This window comes from Ursus americanus, chromosome 2 (assembly GCF_024610735.1).
Source record: "Ursus americanus isolate L20-20 chromosome 2, mUrsAme1.1.p, whole genome shotgun sequence".
Taxonomy (NCBI): domain Eukaryota; kingdom Metazoa; phylum Chordata; class Mammalia; order Carnivora; family Ursidae; genus Ursus; species Ursus americanus.
In genome coordinates, this window is record NC_142128.1 from 85238800 (window position 1) to 85261841 (window position 23042).

Here is a 23042-nt window from a genome sequence, read left to right on the forward strand (position 1 = left end):
TAATTTTTCTCCCTCATCTTTTACATGTTGGGTGGAGGGGGGCTGAGAAATAAGAATGCTTATTTATTGAAACAAATCAAGGCAATGATGCCCTCTCCATTTTATGACCATCATTCGTGAAATATATATAAATGAACATCTCATTCAGCTTTCCCAATGACCCTGGACATTTCGTCACTTTGCAGATTAAAAAAAAAAAAAGACCTTGAGAAATTTGGATATAGGTTCATAACCAGTAGCAGCCAGTACTAGGATGCATATGCAAGCTGATCTAGTTCCAAAAATCATTTACCATACTTTCTGGGTGTTTCATTTGTTATACCATAAAATAAAGACATACCTAAAATTCAAAGTTCTCTGTCCTTATTCTTGAGGAATTTATGGTTTAGTCTATCCATTTTTCCTTCTAGGGGAGCTAGAGAATGGTCTTGGGAGCAAATGTATGGCCTATTCAGGGGTTTGAGGGTCTTGGGGGTCTTGAAAGAGTTGAATGGGAATGTTAAGTATTACTGTTGTTTCCATTTTGCACATGAAACCTGTTCTTTGCCACATCTAATCTCTAATAGACTTGACCATGATTTTTTAATACTCCCCTCAACCAATTTAAGGATTGTAGATTAGGGGTGGGATTAAAAAAATGGCCCTTTGGGGAGCGTCTATTTGCCAGGCACTATTAAAAGAATATTTATGTAGGAACAGTGTTGTGATTAGTGGTTAGGTCCTTAGACTAGTCTTCAGAAAAGTAATCCATAACGTAATTGAACCTAGTATACAAATTTTCCAGGAGTTCATACACTTCATTAAATTCATTATGTAAATATAGTATTTTTTTTTTAAAGATTTATTTATTAGAGAGAGGGAGAGAGTATGTGCATGAGGGGGTGGGGCGGGGAGGACGGGACAGAGGGAAAGAGAAGCCCAAGCAGGCTCCACACCCAGAGACCTAAGCTGAAACCGAGAGTCTGACACTTAGCTGACTCTGCCACCCACGTGCCTCTAAATATAGTATTTTTTTTAAGGTTTTATTTTATTTTAGAGGGGAAGAGAGAGGGGGAGAGAGAGAGAGAGAGCATGCAAGCAGGGAGAGGGGCAGAAGTAGAGGGAGAGAAGCAGACTCCCTGCTGATGTCGGAGGGAGGCCAAAGAGCATGACCTGGGCCGCATTCGAGTGTTGCATGCTTAACCGGCTGGGCCACCCAGGCACCTCTAGAGTATGTTTTTAATGGAAAAACTTAGAATGGAGATTTTAGTTTCTAAGTTGGGGGCTTAATGTATTTTTGTCCTGAAAGTAATTTTTACATTCATTTAAAAAATTGTTCTTCTTCTTAAAGCTTGAATTACATGATAAATTTTAGAAGCCAAATTGTAATAGATGATAAATTTTTAATTTTAATGTATTCATATTTCCCTGAAAGTGCAGGGATGGATTAATTATTACAGCAAAAACCCCCTTGCCCCAGTTCTTCCCTCCCAGAGTGATGCAGTAAGACCTGGATGTTCAGTTGGTAGGTAAGGAACTTGAAAAACATGGATCTGGGAGCTTGTATAGGTGTTGCCCACCTCCTGAAAGAGGGAGGGAGACCTTTGCTCCTCAGCTCGAACGTGTTCTCCTTGGTTACAGAAGGGGAGGATCTTAGGTTCTTAAATCTTTGGAATGTAAATGAATGTGGGGAGGGGTAGGGAGATCAGACAGGAGTCAGAATTTAATAAACCATGAATGTCTCCGTAGTCTCATACCCCCTGAAATATAAACACATACTTCTAAAGAGGTAAATCTTACTTATCTATTCAGTTACCTTTAATTTTTTAGGACTTCTCTTGCGGGACAGATTTGTATGCTCAAATAGCCCTAACTATGCAGATACATAAAAATATTTTCTCTACACATAGAAAATAGACCAACTGATAAATTTTCCTTTTGTCTTGCTTATTCCCGATGTTATTTGGAGGTATGTGTGTTTGATCATGAAAATGTGAAATGTTAAGGTTGTCTAATTTGAGCTCCTTTATTGAGTCATTACCATTGCTGCATTCTTTAGCAAATAATTTATTAACTGCTATATGCCAGGCACAGTGCAGGGTTCTGGGGATATTGTAGATAAATACTCTGCCTTCAAGGGGCTTAGAGACTATAAAAGTGCTGTGTTGAAAAAAGAGAAGAGAAGGAGACATGAGAAAATGGCAAAGTTAGAATCCTGTTAGAATTCATGAAGGAGCTAGCAATGGCAAAATCTTGGGGAGGTGGTTAGGACGAAAGCATTCTGTTCCAGATGGAAGGGTTGCACTAGTAAAAAGATTCTAAAATGAGAATGAGCTTGGCAACATAAAGAGAAAGATGGCAAATGTGGCTGAAATATAGTGAACAGAACTCAAAATCACAAACATGTTTAGGTGTTTGGATTTTTTTTTTTTTGTATTGCTAAAATAGATCATGTTATATATATTTTGCCCTACAACTTGCTTTTTAAAAAAATTAATGTATGTTGTATACATATGTTGAATTCCATGTCAGCATGTATAGCTTTGGCTATATCCTAATTACCATATTCCTTTTGACAGACATATATAGACTTTTAGGATTTTTTGCTATCACAAACAATGCTGTGATCACCATTCTTGTATATATGTTTATTGCATACCTGTATGAGAATTTTTGTTCGTTAGATTTCCTGAAAGAGCCAATACAAGGTCAGAACTTTTGACAGATTCAGGCTGCTTTGAGAGGTGAGGATTCAGCTAATACAGTACAGTGTTATTTTTTGATTTGGCCAAAGAACAGAGACAGTTCTTTTGGTATGTTTTCTTTCATTGGCATCTATTTGTCAGATACTGTTTTGTATTTATAACTGTTAATTTTATTGAATTTTTTAAAAGGATAAATGAGATTATTTTAGGGTTTAAGGTACCTGTGTATGTTAAAATATGTGTATTGAAGTTCTGAGCTAATGTGTCTGTCTACTATTACTCCTTTTTTTTTTGAAGTAAATCGTATTTTTTCTCATTTTAAAAAAAATTAAATTCAATTAGTTAACATAATGTATTATTAGTTTCAGAGGTAGAGGTCAGTGATTCATCAGTCTTATATAACACCAAGTGCTCATTACATCACGTGCCCTCCTTAATGTCCATCAACTATTTTCCCCATCCCCTCACCCCCATCCCCTCCAGCAACCCTCCGTTTGTTTCTTATGATTAAGAGTCTCTTGTGGTTTGTCTCCCTCTCTGATTTCATCTAGTTTTATTTTTTCTTCTCTTTCCCTGTGATCCTGTTTTGTTTCTTAAATTCCGCATGAGTGTGATCATATATGATAATTGTCTTTCTCTGATTGACTTATTTTGCTTAGCATTAACCCTCTAGTTCCATCCATGTCATTGCAAATGGCAAGATTTCATTTTTTTGATGGCTGAGTATTAAGTATGCCATTGAATACACACACATACCCCACATCATCTTTATCCATTCATCTGTTGATGGTATCTGGTCTCTTTCCATAGTTTGGCTGTTGTGGACATTGCCTGCTATAAACATTGGGGTGCAGGTGCCCCTTCAGATTGCTACATTTGCATCTTTGGGGTAGATACTTAGTAGTGCAATTGCTGGGTCATAGGGTGCTCTATTTTTAACTTTTTGAGGAACCTTCATACTGTTTTCCAGAGTGGCTGGACCAGCATCCATTCCTACTAACAGTGTAGGAGGGTTCCCTTTTCTCTGCACCTTTGCCAACATCTGTGTTTCCTGACTTGTTAAGTTTAGCCATTCTCACTGGTGTGAGGTGGTATTGCATTGTGGTTTTGATTTATGTATCCCTGATGCCGAGTGATGTTGAACATTTTTTCATGTGTCTGTTGGCCATTTGTGTGTCTTTTTTGGAGAAATGTCTGTTCCTGTCTTCTGCCCGTTTCTTGATTGGATTATTTGTTCTTTGGGCGTTGAGTTTGATAAGTTCTTCATAGATTTTGGATACTAGCTCTTTATCTGATAAGACATTTGCAAATATCTTCTCCCATTCTGTTGGTTGTCTTTTGGTTTTGTCATGGTTTCCTTTGCTGTGTGAAAGCTTTTTTTTTTTTTTTTTAAGATTTTTATTAATTTATTTGAGAGAAGGGGATAATGAGAGAGAGCACATGAGTGGGGAGGAGAGGGGGAAGCAGGCTCCCCAGTGAGCAGGGAGCCTGACATGGGGCTTGATCCCAGCACCCTGGGATCATGACCTGAGCCGAAGGCAAGACGTTTAACAGACAGAGCCACCCAGGTGCCCCAGGAAATGCTCTTTGATGAGGACAGGTCATATGTGCTCTGTATGGTTTGCTGTGCAGAAAGCTTTTTATTTTGATGAAGTCCCAATAGTTCATTTTTGCCCTTGTTTCCCTTGCCCTCGAAGACATGTCTAGTAAGAAGTTGCTGTGGCCGAGGTCACAGAGGTTGCTGCCTGTGTTCTCCTCGGGGATTCTTTTTTTTTTTTTAAGATTTTATTTATTTATTTGACAGAGATAGAGACAGCCAGCGAGAGAGGGAACACAAGCAGGGGGAGTGGGAGAGGAAGAAGCAGGCTCATAGCGGAGGAGCCTGATGTGGGGCTCGATCCCATAACGCCGGGATCACGCCCTGAGCCGAAGGCAGACACTTAACCGCTGTGCCACCCAGGCGCCCCCTCCTCGGGGATTCTGATAGATTCCTGTCTTACTTTTAGGTCTTTCATCCATTTGAGTCTATTTTTGTGTATGGTGTAGGGAGATGGTCCAGTTTCATTCTCCTGCATGTGGCTGTCCAATTTTTCCAACACCATAACTATTACACTTCTAAGGAATGTGGATAAAATAATGACATCAACCATAAAGTTCTTAATTGTATGTTGATCAAAGATAATAAATTTTAAAATGGGGTGTGCGTTTCCATAGAGATTTCTGTAATAGTCATATATAGCTTAATTTATCCAGTTTTCATCTCAAGGAGTGTATTCCTAAGGCCAAATAACTGTAATCATGCTCTAAATGCCAAATGGCTCTGTCCCCAAAACCATGCCTTTCTTCATTAATTTGAGAATTCCTGTTTCTGCATACTCTAACACCAGATATTGTTAGTCATCTTAATTTTTGTCAGTATCACAAACAAAAAATAGAGCTTATGTAAATAGCAGTGTTTTGATTTGCAATTTAGTGATTGATTAGTGAAGGTGAGTAAGTCATTTTGCCTATTTTAAGTTGCCTTTTAAGTTGTCTTGAGGGAAGATTCAGGGTACATTATGGGTATTTGCCTTATACATGTTGCAAATATTTTCTCCTTGTCTATTGCTTACCTTTTAAGTTTGCTTATGATGTCTTTCCTTGATTTTGTATAGAAGTTAAAAAAATTTATTAGGTGAAATGTGAACTTTTAAAGTATTCTGGTATTGCATCTTGCTTATTAGCCTGCCTTCCTAATCTTAATAGTATGCAGCATTCTTCCTGCTTTTTTATGTATCTTGTGTAGTTTTTTTTTAATGCTTAATCCTTCTGTAATTTTTAAAAAAGATTTTATTTATTTGAGAGCAAGAATGGGGGGGGGAGAGCAGGAATGGGAGAGAGAGAATTTTAAGCAGACTCCCTACTGAGCAGGGAGCCCCATATGGGGCTTGATTTCATGACCCTAAGATCATGACTTGAGCCAGAATCAAGAGTCAGACACTTAACCACCTGAGCTACCACAGGTGCCCCAATCGTTCTGGAATTTTTATTTGTTTAGGTACATCTAATTTAATTTTTAAAATTTAAATATTTGTTTAAATCCTTCTTTAAAATATCTTAAATTACATAAATTTACATGTCTGTTTTTGAACCCTTTGTTTTTTGTTGCATTAATCTGATAATCTTTTCTTTAGACCATAGTGTTGCTTTTCATGGAGTTTTAATATTTGATGTAAGGTATGTCTCCCTGATTATTATTCTTTTTCAAAATATCCTGGGTGTTCTTGTGCATAATTCAGGTGAACCTTAGAATCACTTTGTTGCTACCTTTTTTTAGTTATAATAACTTTTCATTTGATTCTACTGGATTTTCAAAGTATTTGTATTATCTACAGGTAATACTTTTGTTATTTCCTTTTCCAGTGCCCTGCTCCCTTATTATTATTATTATTTTTTTTGGTGGCATTATGGAAGTCTAGCAGAACGGCACTTTTGCTTTTTCCTGACTTTTTAAATAGGAGTCTTCAAAAGTTTTAATCTTAGAGCTTCTGGTATATATTCATGAAGTTAAGAGTGTTTTCATCTATTTTTAATTTGCTGAGACTTTTAATAAGGAATTTATTGGTATAAAGTAGAATACAGCAGTCTGTTAAGCTAATTTAAAAATATATTTTATATCTTTCTGTATGTGCATTTTTTTTCTTTTTGGTTTTGTGGGAAATTTATAGTATTAGCTTTATCAAATAAATTTGCTTTCATGAACAAATTTTTTTTTGTAGCTGTTGCTGTTTGATTTATGCTTTTATAATGATCATTTTTCCCTTTTCTTTAGGTTTATATTCTAATTTCTGATGCTTCAGTTTTTCAGTTTTTATGGTTTTAATACTTAAAAATTAAAGATTATCAATATTCCTGAGGAAGATTTTACTCATTACACATCTATATATGTATATGTGTGTATACACACACACACACACACACACACACATATTTTTTTTTTTTTTTTAAATCAGAGAGGGAGAGTGAACACAGGCAGGGGGAGTGGTAGACAGGGAGAAGCAGCCTTCCCCCTGAGCAAGGAGCCCGATGCAGGACTGGATCCCAGGACCTTAGGATCATGACCTGAGCCAAAGGCAGCTGCTTAAACCGGCTGAGCCACCGAGGTGTCCCACATCCTGTATGTTCTTAAATCCCATTTGATTCTTGAGAAGATGGCCTCTCTTTAAGCTCTTGTATATTTTCCTCCTTACCAGCCACATTGACCTTTCTTTTTTTTTTTTCCCCCAACATGTCTATTCTTTTGAAAGTCTCCTTGATTCCTCTTTTTTATTTTTTAAAATTTATTTGACACAGTACACATCACACAAGCAGGGGGAGCAGGCAGAGGGAGAAGCAGGCTCCCCACTGAGCAGGGAGCCCGATTTGGGGAGTGTGGGGTTTGATCTCAGGGCTCTGGGATCATGAGCTGAGCCAAACGAGATGCTTAACCGACTGAACCACCCAAGCGTCCCTTGATTCCTCTGTCTTAAATAGCTCCTTTTCTCCTATTGACTATAAAATCCACAGTTCCTTTTTGTATCTTTTACATAGTACATAAGAATTATTAATTTGTTGTATGCATGTTTGTTCTGTTTATTGTTGGTATTTCTAGCACCTTGTACAGTGCATGGGGTGCAGTAGATAAATCAATATTTGAGTGAATGAATGATTCCTGATCTTATGAAAGGATTAGGGAAGGAGAGGTACCCACCCAGATACATAGGCCTGTTCTTAGGTTGATTTGGATAGAAAGACTTCAGGAAAATTGATAACCTGTAAATTGAATTATTGGAAAACTATCCTAGCCCTGGATAGTTCCCTGTAAAGCTTTTGTGTAGGTCAGGAGTACACATGCTTATTCCAGTTTGAAGATGCCTGGTTAAATTATGTAAGATCAGCTTTAGTAAGCAGTAATTCTTTACCATTATGTATCATCTAAGTTCATCTTTTCCTTTCTAAATATCTTCCCTCATTTATTTAACTTCTGTTGAAAGGTAGGCTCATTTCTAGGTGTAGGAGAAAATAGTAAGATATATTAAGTCAAGTCAGAGGGGTAGTTCTGCTAGCAGCTGTAATGCAGTGTAAGTAAGTCCAAAGTGCAGGATGCACTTTGTACTTTACTTTTTTTTTTTTTTTTTTTAAGTGTAACCATTTCCTCTGGCTTCTTTCAGGCTTTTTTTTCTTTCTTTTCTTTTTTTTTTTTTTTAAAGATTTTATTTATTTATTCGACAGAGATAGAGACAGCCAGCGAGAGAGGGAACACAAGCAGGGAGAGTGGGAGAGGAAGAAGCAGGCTCATAGCGGAAGAGCCTGATGTGGGGCTCGATCCCAGAACACCGGGATCACGCCCTGAGCTGAAGGCAGATGCCCTGAGCCGAAGGCAGACGCCCAACCGCTGTGCCACCCAGGCGCCCCGGGCTTTTTTTTTCTTTGTCTTTGAATTTCTGTATTATGATAATGATATGCCATGTATAGTGTTTTTGGCATTTATTCTGCTTGGTGTTCTCTGAGCTTCCTGGATCTATGGTGTGGGGTTTGACATTAATTTTGGGAAATTCTCAGTCACTGTTGTTTCAATTATTTATTGTGTTCCTTTCTCTCTTTTTTTCTCCTCTTGATATTCCCATTACATGTATGTTAAATCTTTTGAGGTTAACCCACAGTTCTTGGATATTCTATTCTGTCCCCCCCCCCGAGTCTTTGTTCTTTTTCCGTTTCAGTTTTTGAGGATTCTATTGATCTGTTGTCCTCTAGCTCAAGAGTTCTTGCCTGAACGGTTTCCAGGCTACTAATAAGCCCATCAAAGGCATTCTTTTTTTTTTTTTTAAGATTTTATTTATTTATTTGACAGAGACAGCGAGAGAGGGAACACAAGCAGGGACAGAGTGAGAGGGAGAAGCAGGCTTACCGCCCAGCAGGGAGCCCCATGTGGGTCTCGATCCCCTGGGATCATGACCTGAGCTGAAGGCAGACACTTAACGACTGAGCCACCCAGGCGCCCCCATCAAAGGCATTCTTCATGTCTGTTACAATTGTTTTTGATCTCTAGCATTTCTTACTGTTTTTTTCTTAGGATTTCTATCTCCCTGCTTACATTGCCCATGTGTTCTTACTCACTAGAGCCATAGTAGTTTTAAATTCCTGATCTGATAATTCCAGGAATATTTTGCCATGTCTACTTTTGATGCTTGCTTTGTCTCTTCAAATTGTGTTTTTTGCTTTTAGTATGCCTTGTAATTTTTTTCTACATGGCCACACATGATATACTGGGTATAAGGAACGGCTGTAAATAGGCCTTTAGTTATGTGGTGGTGAGGTGTAAGGGGAGAGGAAGGTCTCTGTAGTCCTGTAATTAGGTCTCAGTCTTTTAATGAGACTAATACTCTGGACTGTGAGCTTCATTAGCGGTTCTCAGTTTTCTTCCTCCCCCCTTAGGTGGGACAGGATGACTAGACTGGGCTGGGGTTGGGTATTGCCCTTCCCTAGGTCAGTTAGGTTCTGATAATATCCCAGCATGCTAGGTTCTGATTAACTAGTTTTTCCTAAGGGTAGGCCTTGTTAAGAAGAACAGACTTCTCTGGCAAACATAAGGGGAATTTTCCCTATTATTTCCTGTGGGAATCTGGTCAAGCTTATGGAGGTAAATTTCATAATATTTTGGGGGTTCTCCTATGACTGAGTCCTGGAGTTTTTAACTATCAGACTTCTCTGCACTGATCCTCCAGCAATTTTTTTTAAAGATTTGATTGATTGATTGATTGAAAGGGAGGAGGGGTAGAGAGAGAGAATCCCAAGCAGGCTCCACACCCTGTGCATGGAGCCCAATGCAGGACTCCTCTCACAAACCTGAGATTATGACCTGAACCAAAATCAAGAGTTGGATGTTCAGATTTACCTACTAATTCCTATTGGAGTTTCCACTCCTGAATTGCTCTGGTAAGCTGAGATCCCTTTATTTTTTGTCTTTCCTGTCTTGGGGGCAGTTGTTTTCTTGTGTCCTCCCCTTGCTTACGGACCCAAGAAGAGTTATTGATTTTTTACCCTCTACAGTTTTTTACTTGTTAGGACAAAGTGTGACTAACATGTGGAACTGGAAACCAGAAGTCTAAACTTTTTATTGTTTTAAAATAGATAAACTTGGTGTGCCTCGGTATCCCAGTTGGTTGGTTGTCTTGACTCTTGGTTTCAGTTCAGGTCGTGACCTCCAGGTCCTGGGATTGCTCGTGGCCAGCTCTGTGCTCAGTGTGGGGTCTCCTTGTCCCTCTCATTCCCTCTCTGTCCATCCCCCCGCCATGTGTGCTCTCCCAATCTCTCTCAAATAAATCTTTAAAAAAAAGAAACTTATTAAATCTTTCTATGTAGAATGCACAAGAATTTCTCATCTCTTTTGCATATTCTGCCCTTTGTGGGTGGTCACTTTTGGGGGTGCTGTGTTGAAAAAGCTTTTGAAACCACATTGAGCCCCTGCAAAATGATTGCGTGCCATACATGTGAAGATACAAAAAGTCAGCATGAAAGTGCCAGGTATTTGCAGTCTCTTTAAAAGAACATTCTGAATATCGTATTGATACTTCTCCTTTGGTTATTGAAGCTGCAGGCTTCCAAAGTCTGCCTGTAACTAGGTTGTTTATCAGATTTTTTTTCTGTTTCTGCCAAATTATCTTGTCCAGAGTAATGTTCACTTTTCATTTGTACATTGTCTCCACAAAAGTGAGAGCCTGCTTTGTGCAGGATACATTTATGTTTTGTTGAATATCTCTTATTCAGGAGTATTATGGAGGTGTTATTATTGGGGCTTTGGCCAGGTAGACCTAGATCTTTTTCTGTTGTATTGCAAAGATCATCAGGCAGTAGTCTTCTAGGAAGCACATTCTTCTTGCTGGAAAGAATCTCTAAGATTACTTTTTCTGACCTCATTTCTCATCTTCACTGGCTTCATCTCTTCTCTCCATCCTTTCAGGTTTTAATTATTCGTAGGTGATCCATTCTTGTTTTCTCTGTCTGTATATTAGTAGTATACATAGATAACTCCCAAATACTACTCATTAAAATGACAATTCATTCGTATGAAAATCAGAAGCTAAATGTGTTTCACATTCTTGGCTTGGACAAGGGGGAGCTACAGGCAGAATTGCAGCTTCTCACCAAATGAAAGTAGAAGAAAGGTTATATGTGATTTTTGGGGAAGGGTAGAATTTAGATTAAATTTAAATGGCATAGTGTACTGAACTAAAAAAAGAGGAACTAATTCTTGAAAGCTTATCTGTTCAGTGACTGCCAAAAGTAGAAATTTGAGCTTCCTTTTATACAGGTGAATCGTGGCCTTTAGGCCATGTTTTATGTATATGCTTCCTCAGTGTGTGAATTATGTCTTGAGGCAGAAAAATGGAATTTTTAAATCTCAGATCCCTATTGACTCTCCTTGGTCAGGTCACAGGAGAGGCTACTAAATATTATTCAGATCTGCGCTGCTGTATGTTCTTAAAAATAGAGATCATGGTTTTGATGATCAGCAAGATTGTATCATTTTTTTGGTCTCAGGATTACCTGCTGCATTATTTGGTAAGATAGCATCCATGCAGTAGCAGTTAAGACTCCAGATACCAGGAAACATGTAATATAGATACAAACAGAGAGACTGGAAAACTTTTAAAAGCTACAGAAATCCCAGTTTTTCCAAGTACCAGGAAAATCTGCAACTACAACTAACTTGTGAATTACTTCCTGAATCTTGTTGCTACAGGAACACAAATATCTAAATCAGATATAATATGGTTATGTGTAGGAGAACTAGTATCTGTAGAAACGAGCCTTCAGCAGAAGGCTTTTTTTATTTCATGGTTCCCATTAATTTGCTGGAGGAGCTTTCTGGAGACAGAAAAAAGGACTATTCTGTTTATAGTGGGCCTCAGGTTAACAGTTACAGGTTGGGACATGGGGTTAGGATTTCGAATTCTTAGAAATTCCCCCTGAGTAATTTTAGTTCTCTGAGAGATTCATTATGTGTGGTAGGATTTAGGGTAGAAATAATGACATATATATCTGCCAGGAAGCACAAAAGTCTCAAGGTATTTTTGCTTGCTTGGGAGTCCACTAGTTCTGATAAGCAAAACGAATGAGAATACTCAGGTTACACTCAGTGGACAGCTTTGAAATTGTAAAACTCTTTTTTTTTTTTTTTTAAGATTTTTAAAATTTATTTATTTGAGAAAGAGAGCTTGAGCAGGGGGAGGGGCAGAGGGAGAAGCAGGCTCTCCACTGGGCAGGGAACCCGATGCCAGGCTCAATCCCAGGACCTCTGGGATCATTACCTGAGCTGAGAGCAGAGGCTTAGTAGACTAAGGCACCCAGGTGTCCCAGCCTTGAAATTGTAAAAGAAAAAAAAATTCATAACTTGCTCATCTGAAATGTTTGATCATATTTATTTCAAATTGTTGCTTGGGCAAGGGAGAAACTTATGTGAAATGTGGCTTTTCTTGAGACAGGTATGTAGAATTTTAGAGGGGGCTAGAATAGAGGTTAAGTTTCAGTGAAGTGCTTTTACTTCTCAAAGCAAAGTTGAGCTAATTGCTGATTGGGTGAGTTCTTGATAGCAGATCTGTTTAAATGGTATTTGCCGGAAATAGGAAGTTTAGCTTCTTGGATATAAATAGGTCATGTCCTTCATTGTCTACATGCCAGTGTAGAATATATGATTTACTTAAATCATATGTGTGGGATTTTTCTGTCTACTGAACCACTCTACTTCAGTGGTCCATAAATAACTGGAACTCTGTGTTTATAGCAACTCCAACCCGTATCTTTTTTCTGTGTTCTCCATCTCAGTAAAGGGATGGTTGCTTTCCCAAAGTCCATTTGGACCCTCCTCTCTTACATCACTGTCGAATGTATCATTGGGTATGTCTGTCTCATTCTCTCTGCCCATGTTTAACTGCTTTGGTTCAGATAGTTAAGATCACTCAGGTTTTTGTTAACAGCCTCTTCACTGGTCTTCTTACTGCTATTTACTTTTTGTTCTTCTACCTTCTACACTACTGCTTGAGTTTCTGTGAAACTGATCACATTACTTTCTTGTTTAAAACTTCCAATAGCTTCCACATACAGGCATACCTGGTTTTCATGCCTGTCTTCATACATGCTGTTCTAGTCTGTCTGGAACCCTCTTTTCTACTCCCATCCCAGGGTAGTAATCTCTTGTTTTTTAAAGCTTATACCATCTTCGCTGAAGCCTGCCCTGACTCCTCAAATTCCCCGATCCTATTCTGTAATTCCATATTGTTTATTCCATACTGCTGCTTAGAATTTATCTTGTCAGATTGTAGTTTACTTACTTACATGCATTTCTTTTTTTTTTAGGCTGTGAATTCTGAAACGAGGACCTAGAGCAGTTCTGCTTGGCTAATAATAGATACCTACTAAATATTTTAATGCTTGGAGCCCCTTCTTTTTCTTGTGCCAGATAAGAGTTAGTCTTCTAAGACTGTCTTCCTCACATGTATCCTAGATTCCATTCTCCTATTCAAAGACAAGCACAGAAGTTGGCCTTAACATTGTTCAGTTTATTCATAACTAGAGGGGAGAGGCACAATTAATATCAGGGTGGTGAGGAGACCTTGAAATCACATTAGATGGTGAGCAATAGGAGGGGCTAGAATATTTAGCCAAAAGGAAAGAAAAATCAGGTGGGATATGATAACAGTACCCAAATATTTGAAAGGTTGTCATGTAGAAAAATTATTAGTCTTAATCATTGTGACTCCAGAGGGCAGCTGTAGGATGAATTAGGTAGCAGTTTTGGGTTCAGCATTAGGAAGAGCTTTCTGAACATTATAAGCTGACTTACTATATCAGGTAGGGGATTTTTCATGAGTGGCGCTGTGAAAGTAGAGGCACAGTGACCGGGAGTTGAAAGTACTATAAAGGAGATTTTGTTATTTCTGGCAAGAATTGACCATACTGGAGAGTCTTAAATTTTCCCAATATAGTTCTAAGTTCCATGACTGTGAATTTTAGAAGCATATTTATTGTTTAGGATTAAGACCGATTTCTGCACATTCAGTAATAATTTTAGCTCTTTCTGTGTGCTACCTGTTGGGCATTCAGAGATCCGTGATAGTCTCTTGCACTCAGATAGCTTGTATTTATAAGTGAAAAGATTCTTGCACTTTTTTGCACTTTTCTTTTAATTTTTGAGGCACCAGTGTATCATTTCTATTTTGATTATTTTCAGGATTCACGATGCCAAAAAAATCAGTTTTGAGATTAACTTTCCTTCCAGGTACTAAAATTGTTCTTCTTTCCTTTTTATTCTTAGCAATGTCTCAGGCTGTGCAAACAAATGGAACTCAACCATTAAGCAAAACATGGGAACTCAGTTTATATGAACTACAACGAACACCTCAGGTAATGTAGACTAAGATAAACTTGGGAAATACAACACATATGGAAACTGGGATACATTTTTAGAAAACTAAAACTTGAAAAAACGTAATGGTAATAATGAATTTATATATAAGTAGTCTTGTGTATGTTTGGTTTACACTTCATTGATTCAACAAATAAATTCAGTGTGTACTCTATACCAGGTCCTACGCTAGGCACTAGGTGAAGTGAATAAAATAGATGTGGCACGAGCTTATGGAGTTTATAGACATTAAATGAATAAATATCCAGGGAAGCACACATTTGAGAAGTTGTGTAAAGGGGGAAAGTCCTCAGTGCTGTAATAAATAATAATGGGACGGGGCACTAGGGAGATTAAGAAGGTAAAGATCGGGGAGGAGCAGGTTTGAAGGAGATAAACATGCTTAAAATTGAACTCAGTTTGAGATGCCTTAAGTCAGGCAGGCAAAGATGTTAACTTAGGGGGTCTAGACTAAATACAAAATTTTGGGGGTTGTCAGCACATTTTAAGCAATGAGAATGAGAAGATCACTTGGAGAGAGGTGAGCAGAGAGGCCCAGAATTTCATCCAGAGGAGCTTCAACATTTAGAAATAAATAAAGGGAAGAGAAACTGGCAAGGGAGATTGAGAAGGAACAGCCAGTAAAGAAAAATAGGAGATGGAGAGAGGGGATCAAAATCTAAGAGGAGACATCTTAAAGAGGGAGGATGTAGTTACCGTGTTCAACACTACTGAGAGGTAAGTAAGATGAGGATTACAAAAGTGTACGTTGTCTGTGGCACTGTGTACTTACACTTCATGACCTTGGCAGGAGTAAATTCACTTGAATAGATTGTGTTGTGTTGAAGGGGGGAAAAAGTGAAAACATGTAGGTAATTTTTCAGAGACGTTTGATTCTTCAGAGAAGCAGAGAAATGGAGTAGAAACTGGAGGGGAACATGGAATTGGTTTTAAATTTTGTTTATAAGATGGGAGATAGAGGTACACCTGTGCCCTGCATGGCTCAAAGGTGTTTTGTTCCCATGTCACTATATAGCAACCCCATGCAGATGGTATTCTAGGCTGATTTAGTGGAGAGTCAGAGATTGCTGAAACTTGAGAGCAAATAGAATAATCAAAAGGATATATTTGAAAAGGGAGGAAGGAAGGTACTTTTGATAGGAAGAGGCGTATTTTCTCTTTGTAGCAAGAAAGAAGATGATTTATAAAAATGTCATACCTCAATGAAATTTGAGGTAAGGTAATCTTTTGAATGTTCAGATGTAGGAAGTTCTGCAGATAGAAGAAAAGGTCTGAAATAGCATAGAAAAAACAAGTTTGTTAAAGAGAAAGTAATTGCTGGGCAGTGCTGAACACCCATTTGAAACTGGTAAAATTTTTAGTGATACCAGTCTGGTTGAATGATTCCCCCCTTTTCTCTCACAGTGCTACACACCTGCACAGGTACGTAGATAGAGAACATGGATGGTCGAGTTTATCCTGGGGTGGGATTTTGGTAGGCAAGTTCTAAAGAGGAAGAGGGCAGACTTGGTTACTAGCTGAGTCGTCATCATGCTCTCATAGTTTCCTCATTTGTAAGATGGAGGTTGTAATTCCTAAATCAAAAGTTTGTGTGTGTATAGAATTAAGTAAAAGAAAATACTGAAAGTGCCTTCTATAGAGAGGTTGAGACATAGTAAGACACTCAGAAATAGTGGTAGTTATTGTAAATGTAAAGATATTTTACTTGAGTCCTTCATGGACAATAGCTATAGTTTCTGTGTCTTTCCTTGTAGGGTCTTCATTCTTTGACCCTGTAGAGGAAACACAAGTGTGGAGAGCCAGTGGAAATAGGAAGTGTCAGTAACATATGGGAAGCCTTTCATTTCTACCTGCACTTTCCTCTTCAGTAGCCACCTACTAGACATCTTTCCTGAATCCATAGGAGCCAGGATCTGTGCCTTTAGAGCTAGGTAAATTTGTACTCAGTGCCACCTTGTGGGAAAGGTGGGTAGTGGTGAAGAAAGTAGGAGTCCCTCATCTCTGCAGTTGGGAGATGTGCTGGAATTCTACACTGGAACTCCAAATGCATTTTTCCACTGAAATGTTTTTACACATATTGGTTAGAAATACTAATACTGGTACTGTGGATTAAATTAGTTTGTAGGTTAGCCTGAGAACCTGACCACTTTGTATAAAAGTGCTTCTGTAGACCAAAACTTAAGGTTCAATAAGTGATTTTGAAATGAAATCCTGTTAAACTGTATGTAACTTAGACATACTTGTATTGAAATCTTAAAATATTTAAATGGATGGCATGAAATACATAGTTTTGTTATCAAAATGGTAGAATTTGTGAAGATAGAAGAATTAAAGTTTATTTAGCCTTCCTCATTTTGAAGATGAGAAGACAGGTTAATATGGCTAGAATTAGAACCTGAGGCATCTGATTCCAAATTCAGTGTTTTTTTTTAACTTGGCTTTTAAACATATCATTATTTATTCATTATATTTAAACACATTCTTTTTAGCTTTAAATAAGAGCATTGATATAATGCAGTGGTGGGGCTGAAGGGGGTTGGGGAAGATTATGATAAAACACTGAGTTGACAATGGTGGTGGCTGGGTGATGGGTACATAGATTTTCATTTTTGTCATTTTCAGTACTTTGTATGTTTGAACTTGTCCATAATAAAAAAAAAGTAGCATTTAATTTTAAAGTGACTCTTCTACAGGAGGCAATAACGGATGGCTTGGAAATTGTGGTTTCACCTCGAAGTCTACACAGTGAATTAATGTGCCCAATTTGTTTGGATATGTTGAAGAACACCATGACTACAAAGGAGTGTTTACATCGTTTTTGTGCAGACTGCATTATCACAGCCCTCAGAAGTGGGTATGTTGAAATGAGTTATACTAGGTATTTAGTTATACCAAGATGGTGCTGTATGGGTTTTGAGAAGTACACTCTATAAGTAATTCATTTGAGAACTGGAAATTTTTCTGAAGTCTAAGTTTTAATTATTGGAGAATCTTTGTTTTGAAACAGTTGATTTTATACAATTTTAAAAGCTTTATAGCATGAGCATTTGTTTTGAGGAAATTATAAAACACGAAACTGGTTCTTCTACCTCTAAATTAGGTTTAAAATATCTTTATGAATCCTATTTTAATAAAAGGATTGATAACATAAATTAATATGTATTAGTGGGTAAATTTTCCTTGTAGGGCATGGATATCAGGAAATTTAGCAAGGAATAGATTTTTATTTCTAAAATGATACATATAAATTATCATTGGAAAGTATTCAGATTTTTGCCTGTTGGCAAATACTGCCCGAAGTTCCCAAAATCTTGTTTACCCTCAAATCAGAATTTCAAAGAAATTCAGGTTAATCAGTTTAAATTTCTGTAACTGAGTAAAGATATTAGAGTAGGGATAACTATCCAGAAGTTGGATATTTTTTCGTTAGCTCAAAGATACTGACATTGTTTACATTTTCTTTCCCCTCTCTTTATTTAGCAATAAAGAATGTCCTACCTGTCGGAAAAAGCTAGTTTCTAAAAGATCACTAAGGCCAGACCCAAACTTTGATGCACTCATCAGCAAAATTTATCCAAGTCGTGATGAGTATGAAGCTCATCAGGAGAGAGTATTAGCCAGGATCAACAAGCACAATAATCAGCAAGCACTCAGTCACAGCATTGAGGAAGGACTGAAGATACAGGCCTTGAACAGGTATATGGGAAAGAAGGCCAGCAATGGTGGACATTTTTCTGAATACTTTTATTAAGATAATTGAATTTACTTAATAGCCTCCACTTTGAAAAAGATACAATGCAGTAACATATAGTAGTTCTGCATGGTTACCTTTCCATGCAGGCATTAATATATACCTCTAGGAGTTATTAGGGTATTCTGTTGACAGTACTATTCTCTCTTGTACCCACTTCCCCCTCCACTTACCATTTTTTTTCTTCTCTTCTATAGCAAAACTGCTTGAAAAAGTTGTCTGTACTCACTATCTCCAGTTCTTCTCCCATTCTATTTTGAACCCCCTGTAACCAGGCTTTTATCCCCTCCCCCACCTCCAGAATTTCACATTATCAAATTTTCCAGTGACCTCCAGATTGCAAAGTCTAATTGCTGATTCTCAGACCTCATTTTCCCGTCTTCCTCAGTAGCATTTGACACAGTTAATTTCTCTTTGAATGGTTTTCTTCACTTGGCTTTCAGGAGACAATATTCTCCTGGTTCCTTTTGTATGAATCAGCTATTCCTTAACTCAAATTTAACATGTCTAATACTGAACTTTGTATTCTTACCCCCTACTTCTCTTCATTCTTGCTCATTTCAGTTGATGGCAACTTTGTCATTCCATTTGCTTTAGCCAAAAACTTTGGAGTCAGCCTTAACATTTCTCTTTTTTCTTACACTATATACTCCAATCTGTGAATATATTTTTAACTTTCTCCATAATATATCCAGATTGGTCTAGGCCACCACCATCTTTCATTTGAAGAATTGAAATAGTTTTCTAATTGGTCTTTCTACTTTCCATGCTTATCTCTTCAAAGTCTGTTCTCAGCACAGCAGTCGGAGTGATTCTGTTAAATTGGAAGTCAGATCTTGGTTCTCCTTTGCTTTGAAGCCTCTTATGTCTATCTACTCTTCACGTTCAGGTTAAAAGACCTTAATGATGGCTTTCAACACCCTGCATAACCTGGGCGCTTTCTTATGCTCATTCTTGTTTCCTTTCGGATACTTCCTAATATATTCACGCCTCAGTGAGAGTCATCATTTTCCAAAGTAGGAGATGCCAGTAAAGCCCCATCCCAGTCTAGTGTTTCTCACCTTGGCTGAACATCAGAATCACGGAAAATTTTAAAATTTTAGGACCTCCGGTATCATCCCAAACCAAGCAAATCAGAATGTTTGATTGAGGTCCAAGCACTGCTATTTTTAAGGTTCCTGAAGTGGTTTTGAAGACGATGTATTACATTGTAACTATATTAAACTGACCTACAACTCTGTTTAGCAAAGTAAAGTATTAAGTGTTGAATGTATTTATTTTGAAAGAACGCATTTCTAAGAGTTTGAGGGACTTTAATGGTGTTCATTTTAGTCTTTTAGCAGGACAGAGAGTCCCCTTTGTAAAATCTTCTGCAGATAGTCCTTTGATTTTTACTTGAACATTTCTAATAGTGGGAATATGTGATAGAAGCTCCTTTCATTTGTTCACAGCTCTATTACAGCTTCCTTGCTGTTCTTCAGACTTCCGAAATATGGTTTCGTCTCAAGGCCTTTGTACTTACTGTTCTTTCTTTAAGGAACCCTCTTCCAGATAATCCACATGGCACACTCTCACTCTCTTCAGATGTCTGCTAAGTTCCCATCTTCCACCTCAGGACACCAGCCATCTTACTCTCCCTTCCTCATTTTTCTCCACAGCACTTATTCTCTGACATGTATGTTACCTGCTGCACTAGAACAATATAAGCCCTTAGAGGGTAGAGAGACCATTAGTATTACTGATTCTTGTAACTCCATTGCATAGAAGCATGCTTGGCTTCAGGTAGCTGCTCAGTAAATATTTTTGAATGTAGGAATTTTTTTAAGTTCTTCTTTTATATTGAATTAAAATTAGTTTCTTTTGTGTAGCAGTCTTGATCTGTCTTTGTCAAAATAGTTATATTGGATTCTATACTTATTTCAGATTCTACTTCTGTCTACTAGTTCTTTAAATAGTAGAGGCTAATTTTTTTTTTTTTTTAAAGATTATGTGTCAGCGCGCACAAGCAGGGGAAGCAGCAGGCGGAGGGAGAAGCAGGCTCCCCGCTGAGCAAGGATAGAGGCTAAATATTGACATTCCTAATTACTGTTACTGTTCCTCATATGACATTCAAGTTTGATGGTGTAGGTCTAGGAATGCTACCTCTAGAATAGTATGTAGTATTATACATATGATTTGGTAAAGCAAGATTCATTAATCTTTATTATGAATATTATTTTAAGAATGATGCCTGAAATAAATCAGCCTAGCTCTGTCAACCTCAGACTTCTTTGGAAAGAAATTTGGGATAAAAATACGTACATTAAGACAAGTAACCTTGTTAGATTACTTTATAGTCAACTGAAACAACTTTTGCTTTTGTTTTCGTTGTAGATTTTAGGAAATACAGAAGTATAGTCTTTATATTTTCACTGTTGAATTTTTCTGTTGCATTATTTTTGCCTGTTCATATCATTTATATGTATTTTATATTGTGATAAAAAAGATATAATGTAAAATTTACCGTCTTAACCATTTTTAAGTGTACAGTTCAGTATTGTAAATCATTCACATTAATGTACAGCCAATTTCCAGAACTTTTTTCATGGTGTAAAACTGAAACTCTGTACCCATTAAACAACTAATTTCCTCCTCCTCCCCTCATCTCATGGCAACCACCATTCTACTTTCTGTTTTTATGAATTTGACTAATTTAAATACCTCGTATACATGGAATCACGACTGGCTTATTTCACCTTTTAAGACTAATATTTCACTGTATCTGTTCACGTCTTTTTGGATCGTAGTTTTGTCATTTGATATATTAATGATCCCCTCTTAATTTTAAAATGATCTATAGATTTCATAAACCGTATTTTGTGTTTTTGTTATTGTTTTTAAAAAGTATAAGTTCTTGAGCATGTTTCCTAAGCAGTCGGCTATAATTTCCTTATACTGGGAGTAAACATGTCATAATGATACTATCATTTCTGCATATTTCTTTCATATAAAGATAGAGGAGGGGTAATGTGGTAGAATGTGTATCACATCCTAGCTGTAGTTTTGGCACTTACTAGCTTATAACCATGGATCTTTGAACTTCAGTTTCTTTTGTTTTCTCAACAATAAAATGATGATAATGTTAACTACCTTGATGATTGTTTTGACGAGTAATCAGATCTGTATACAAAGCACCTTGCCCAGTTATTGTAGGTTTTTTTTGGGGGGGGGTTGTTTTTTTGTTTTTTGTTTTGTTTTTTTTTGTATTTGAGCTTGTTAGACTGCTTCTGTAACCATGCTTGTGATTTAGCTATCCATCTCATTTTTCTCACTAGCATAATTTTACAGTATATTAGCAGACTTTGAGTGAGGTTGGCAGGGAGGGACTGCTTACTGTTCTCTTAAATCTTGTTTCCTTAAGAACCTTTAATTAAAGAGGCATGAATATCTTCCCTTAGAACTTTTACATTTTCATTTCTGAATCATGCCTTTCTTGAAAAATCTCATAACAAAAAATTTTATCAACATGTAAATAAAGATTTGCCAATAATTCCTATAGTCAACAAAGAAAATTGTTAAGTGAATATAAACATTTGTTTAAATCATTCAAGTATATGTGTGTGAGTGAGGTTCTTTAGAACTTTCTGGGACTTGAAGTTTCAAAATAAATGCCGTTATCCAACTTGGAGCAAATTGAATTATGAAGACTTTTTTAGAATTCTAAAGTTCAGTAAACGTGTTTCAAAATTAATGCATTGAAAAGGTCCAAATGTAAATTTTATGCAACCCCTTATTTTTCCTTTACTAGATTACAGCGAGGCAAGAAACAACAGATCGAAAATGGTAGTGGAGCAGAAGACAATGGTGACAGTTCTCACTGTAGTAATGCTTCCACACACAGTAATCAGGAAGCAGGACCTAGTAACAAACGGACCAAAACATCTGATGATTCTGGGCTTGAGCTTGATAATAACAATGCAACAGTAGCAATTGATCCAGTAATGGATGGTGCTAGTGAAATCGAATTAGTATTCAGGCCTCATCCCACACTAATGGAAAAAGATGATAGTGCACAGACAAGGTAAGTGTGTAGGTTAGCTTCAGGTTATCTGAATTCTTAATACTTAATTTGGAGTTAAAAGGCAATTTTGTATAAGAAGTAAGGGCAGTATTTGTCATGCCATAGATTGCCAGGGTTCTTTTGGATGTTTGGCTGCCTAGATTGTAGTTTTCCTTCTTCCTCATGTGCTTCCTACCCACTTTTGTGTATCTAAAAGGAGTGACCCTGGGGCACCTGGGTGGCTCAGTTGGTTAAGCATCTCCTTCAGCTCAGGTTATGATCCCAGAGTCCTGAGATCGAGGCCCCTGTTGGGCTCCCTGCTTAGTGGGGAGGCTGCTTCTCCCTCTTCCTCTGCCCCTCCCCCACCCGCTCATGCTTTCTTTCTCACTCACTCTCAAATAAATAAAATCTTTAAAAATAAATACATAAATCAATAAATAAAAAGAATGAGCCTCCTAGCTAGAGAGGGAAGAAGAGTTCTTTAAATTTGATTTATTCAGTGAGTGATTGAATTATAAAACACGCTTTTAAAAAAAGTCTCAAGATTAGTGCTTCTTGGCTCTGTCTTAAAAACCAGAAAATCGATCAGTTCTTAGTATAAAATTTACTCAAAATTTTATTATTCCTCTTGCTGCTGTAGATGGCAGAATTCTGCTTCTGTATCCCCCTCCCCCCTGCAGTACTCCTTGTATTTGTTTGATTTTTGTCATTTTATGTCATCTTTATGGATGGTAAGGTAGGTAGAGCTTTCGTGCCCTTAAGACAGATGGTGAGTATGTACTTTCCCCTCTTCTGTACCTTTCAATAAAAAATGTTTAGGTAATAGAGGAATAAATTTTTGATACTATTTACATTTTATTTAGCTTGTTAGAATAATTTGAGTATGTTTTTATCATTAATGTGGATTTTTAAATTATTAATGATTTATTTTTCCAGGTACATAAAGACTTCAGGTAATGCCACTGTTGATCACTTGTCCAAGTATCTGGCTGTGAGGTTAGCTTTGGAAGAACTTCGAAGCAAAGGAGAATCAAACCAGATGAACCTTGATACAGCCAGTGAGAAGCAGTATACCATTTACATAGCAACAGCCAGTGGGCAGTTCACTGTGAGTATTTAAAAGAG

The 23042-nt window shown here is 37.3% G+C and overlaps 1 protein-coding gene across 5 annotated transcripts in view; it reads left to right on the plus strand.

Annotated features, from left to right (window-relative positions):
* Positions 1 to 23042, plus strand: part of RNF2 (ring finger protein 2) — a 58187-nt gene that overhangs the window by 21610 nt on the left and 13535 nt on the right. For all 5 annotated transcript variants that reach the window (XM_045811480.2, XM_087858454.1, XM_045811479.2 and 2 more), the window contains 5 exons: positions 14017 to 14105; positions 16821 to 16981; positions 17608 to 17823; positions 21666 to 21938; positions 22854 to 23025. In XM_045811480.2, coding sequence (XP_045667436.1) covers positions 14019 to 14105; positions 16821 to 16981; positions 17608 to 17823; positions 21666 to 21938; positions 22854 to 23025 — 909 coding nt within the window. In that variant the 5' untranslated portion in view covers positions 14017 to 14018. The remainder of the gene's footprint in view (positions 1 to 14016; positions 14106 to 16820; positions 16982 to 17607; positions 17824 to 21665; positions 21939 to 22853; positions 23026 to 23042) is intronic.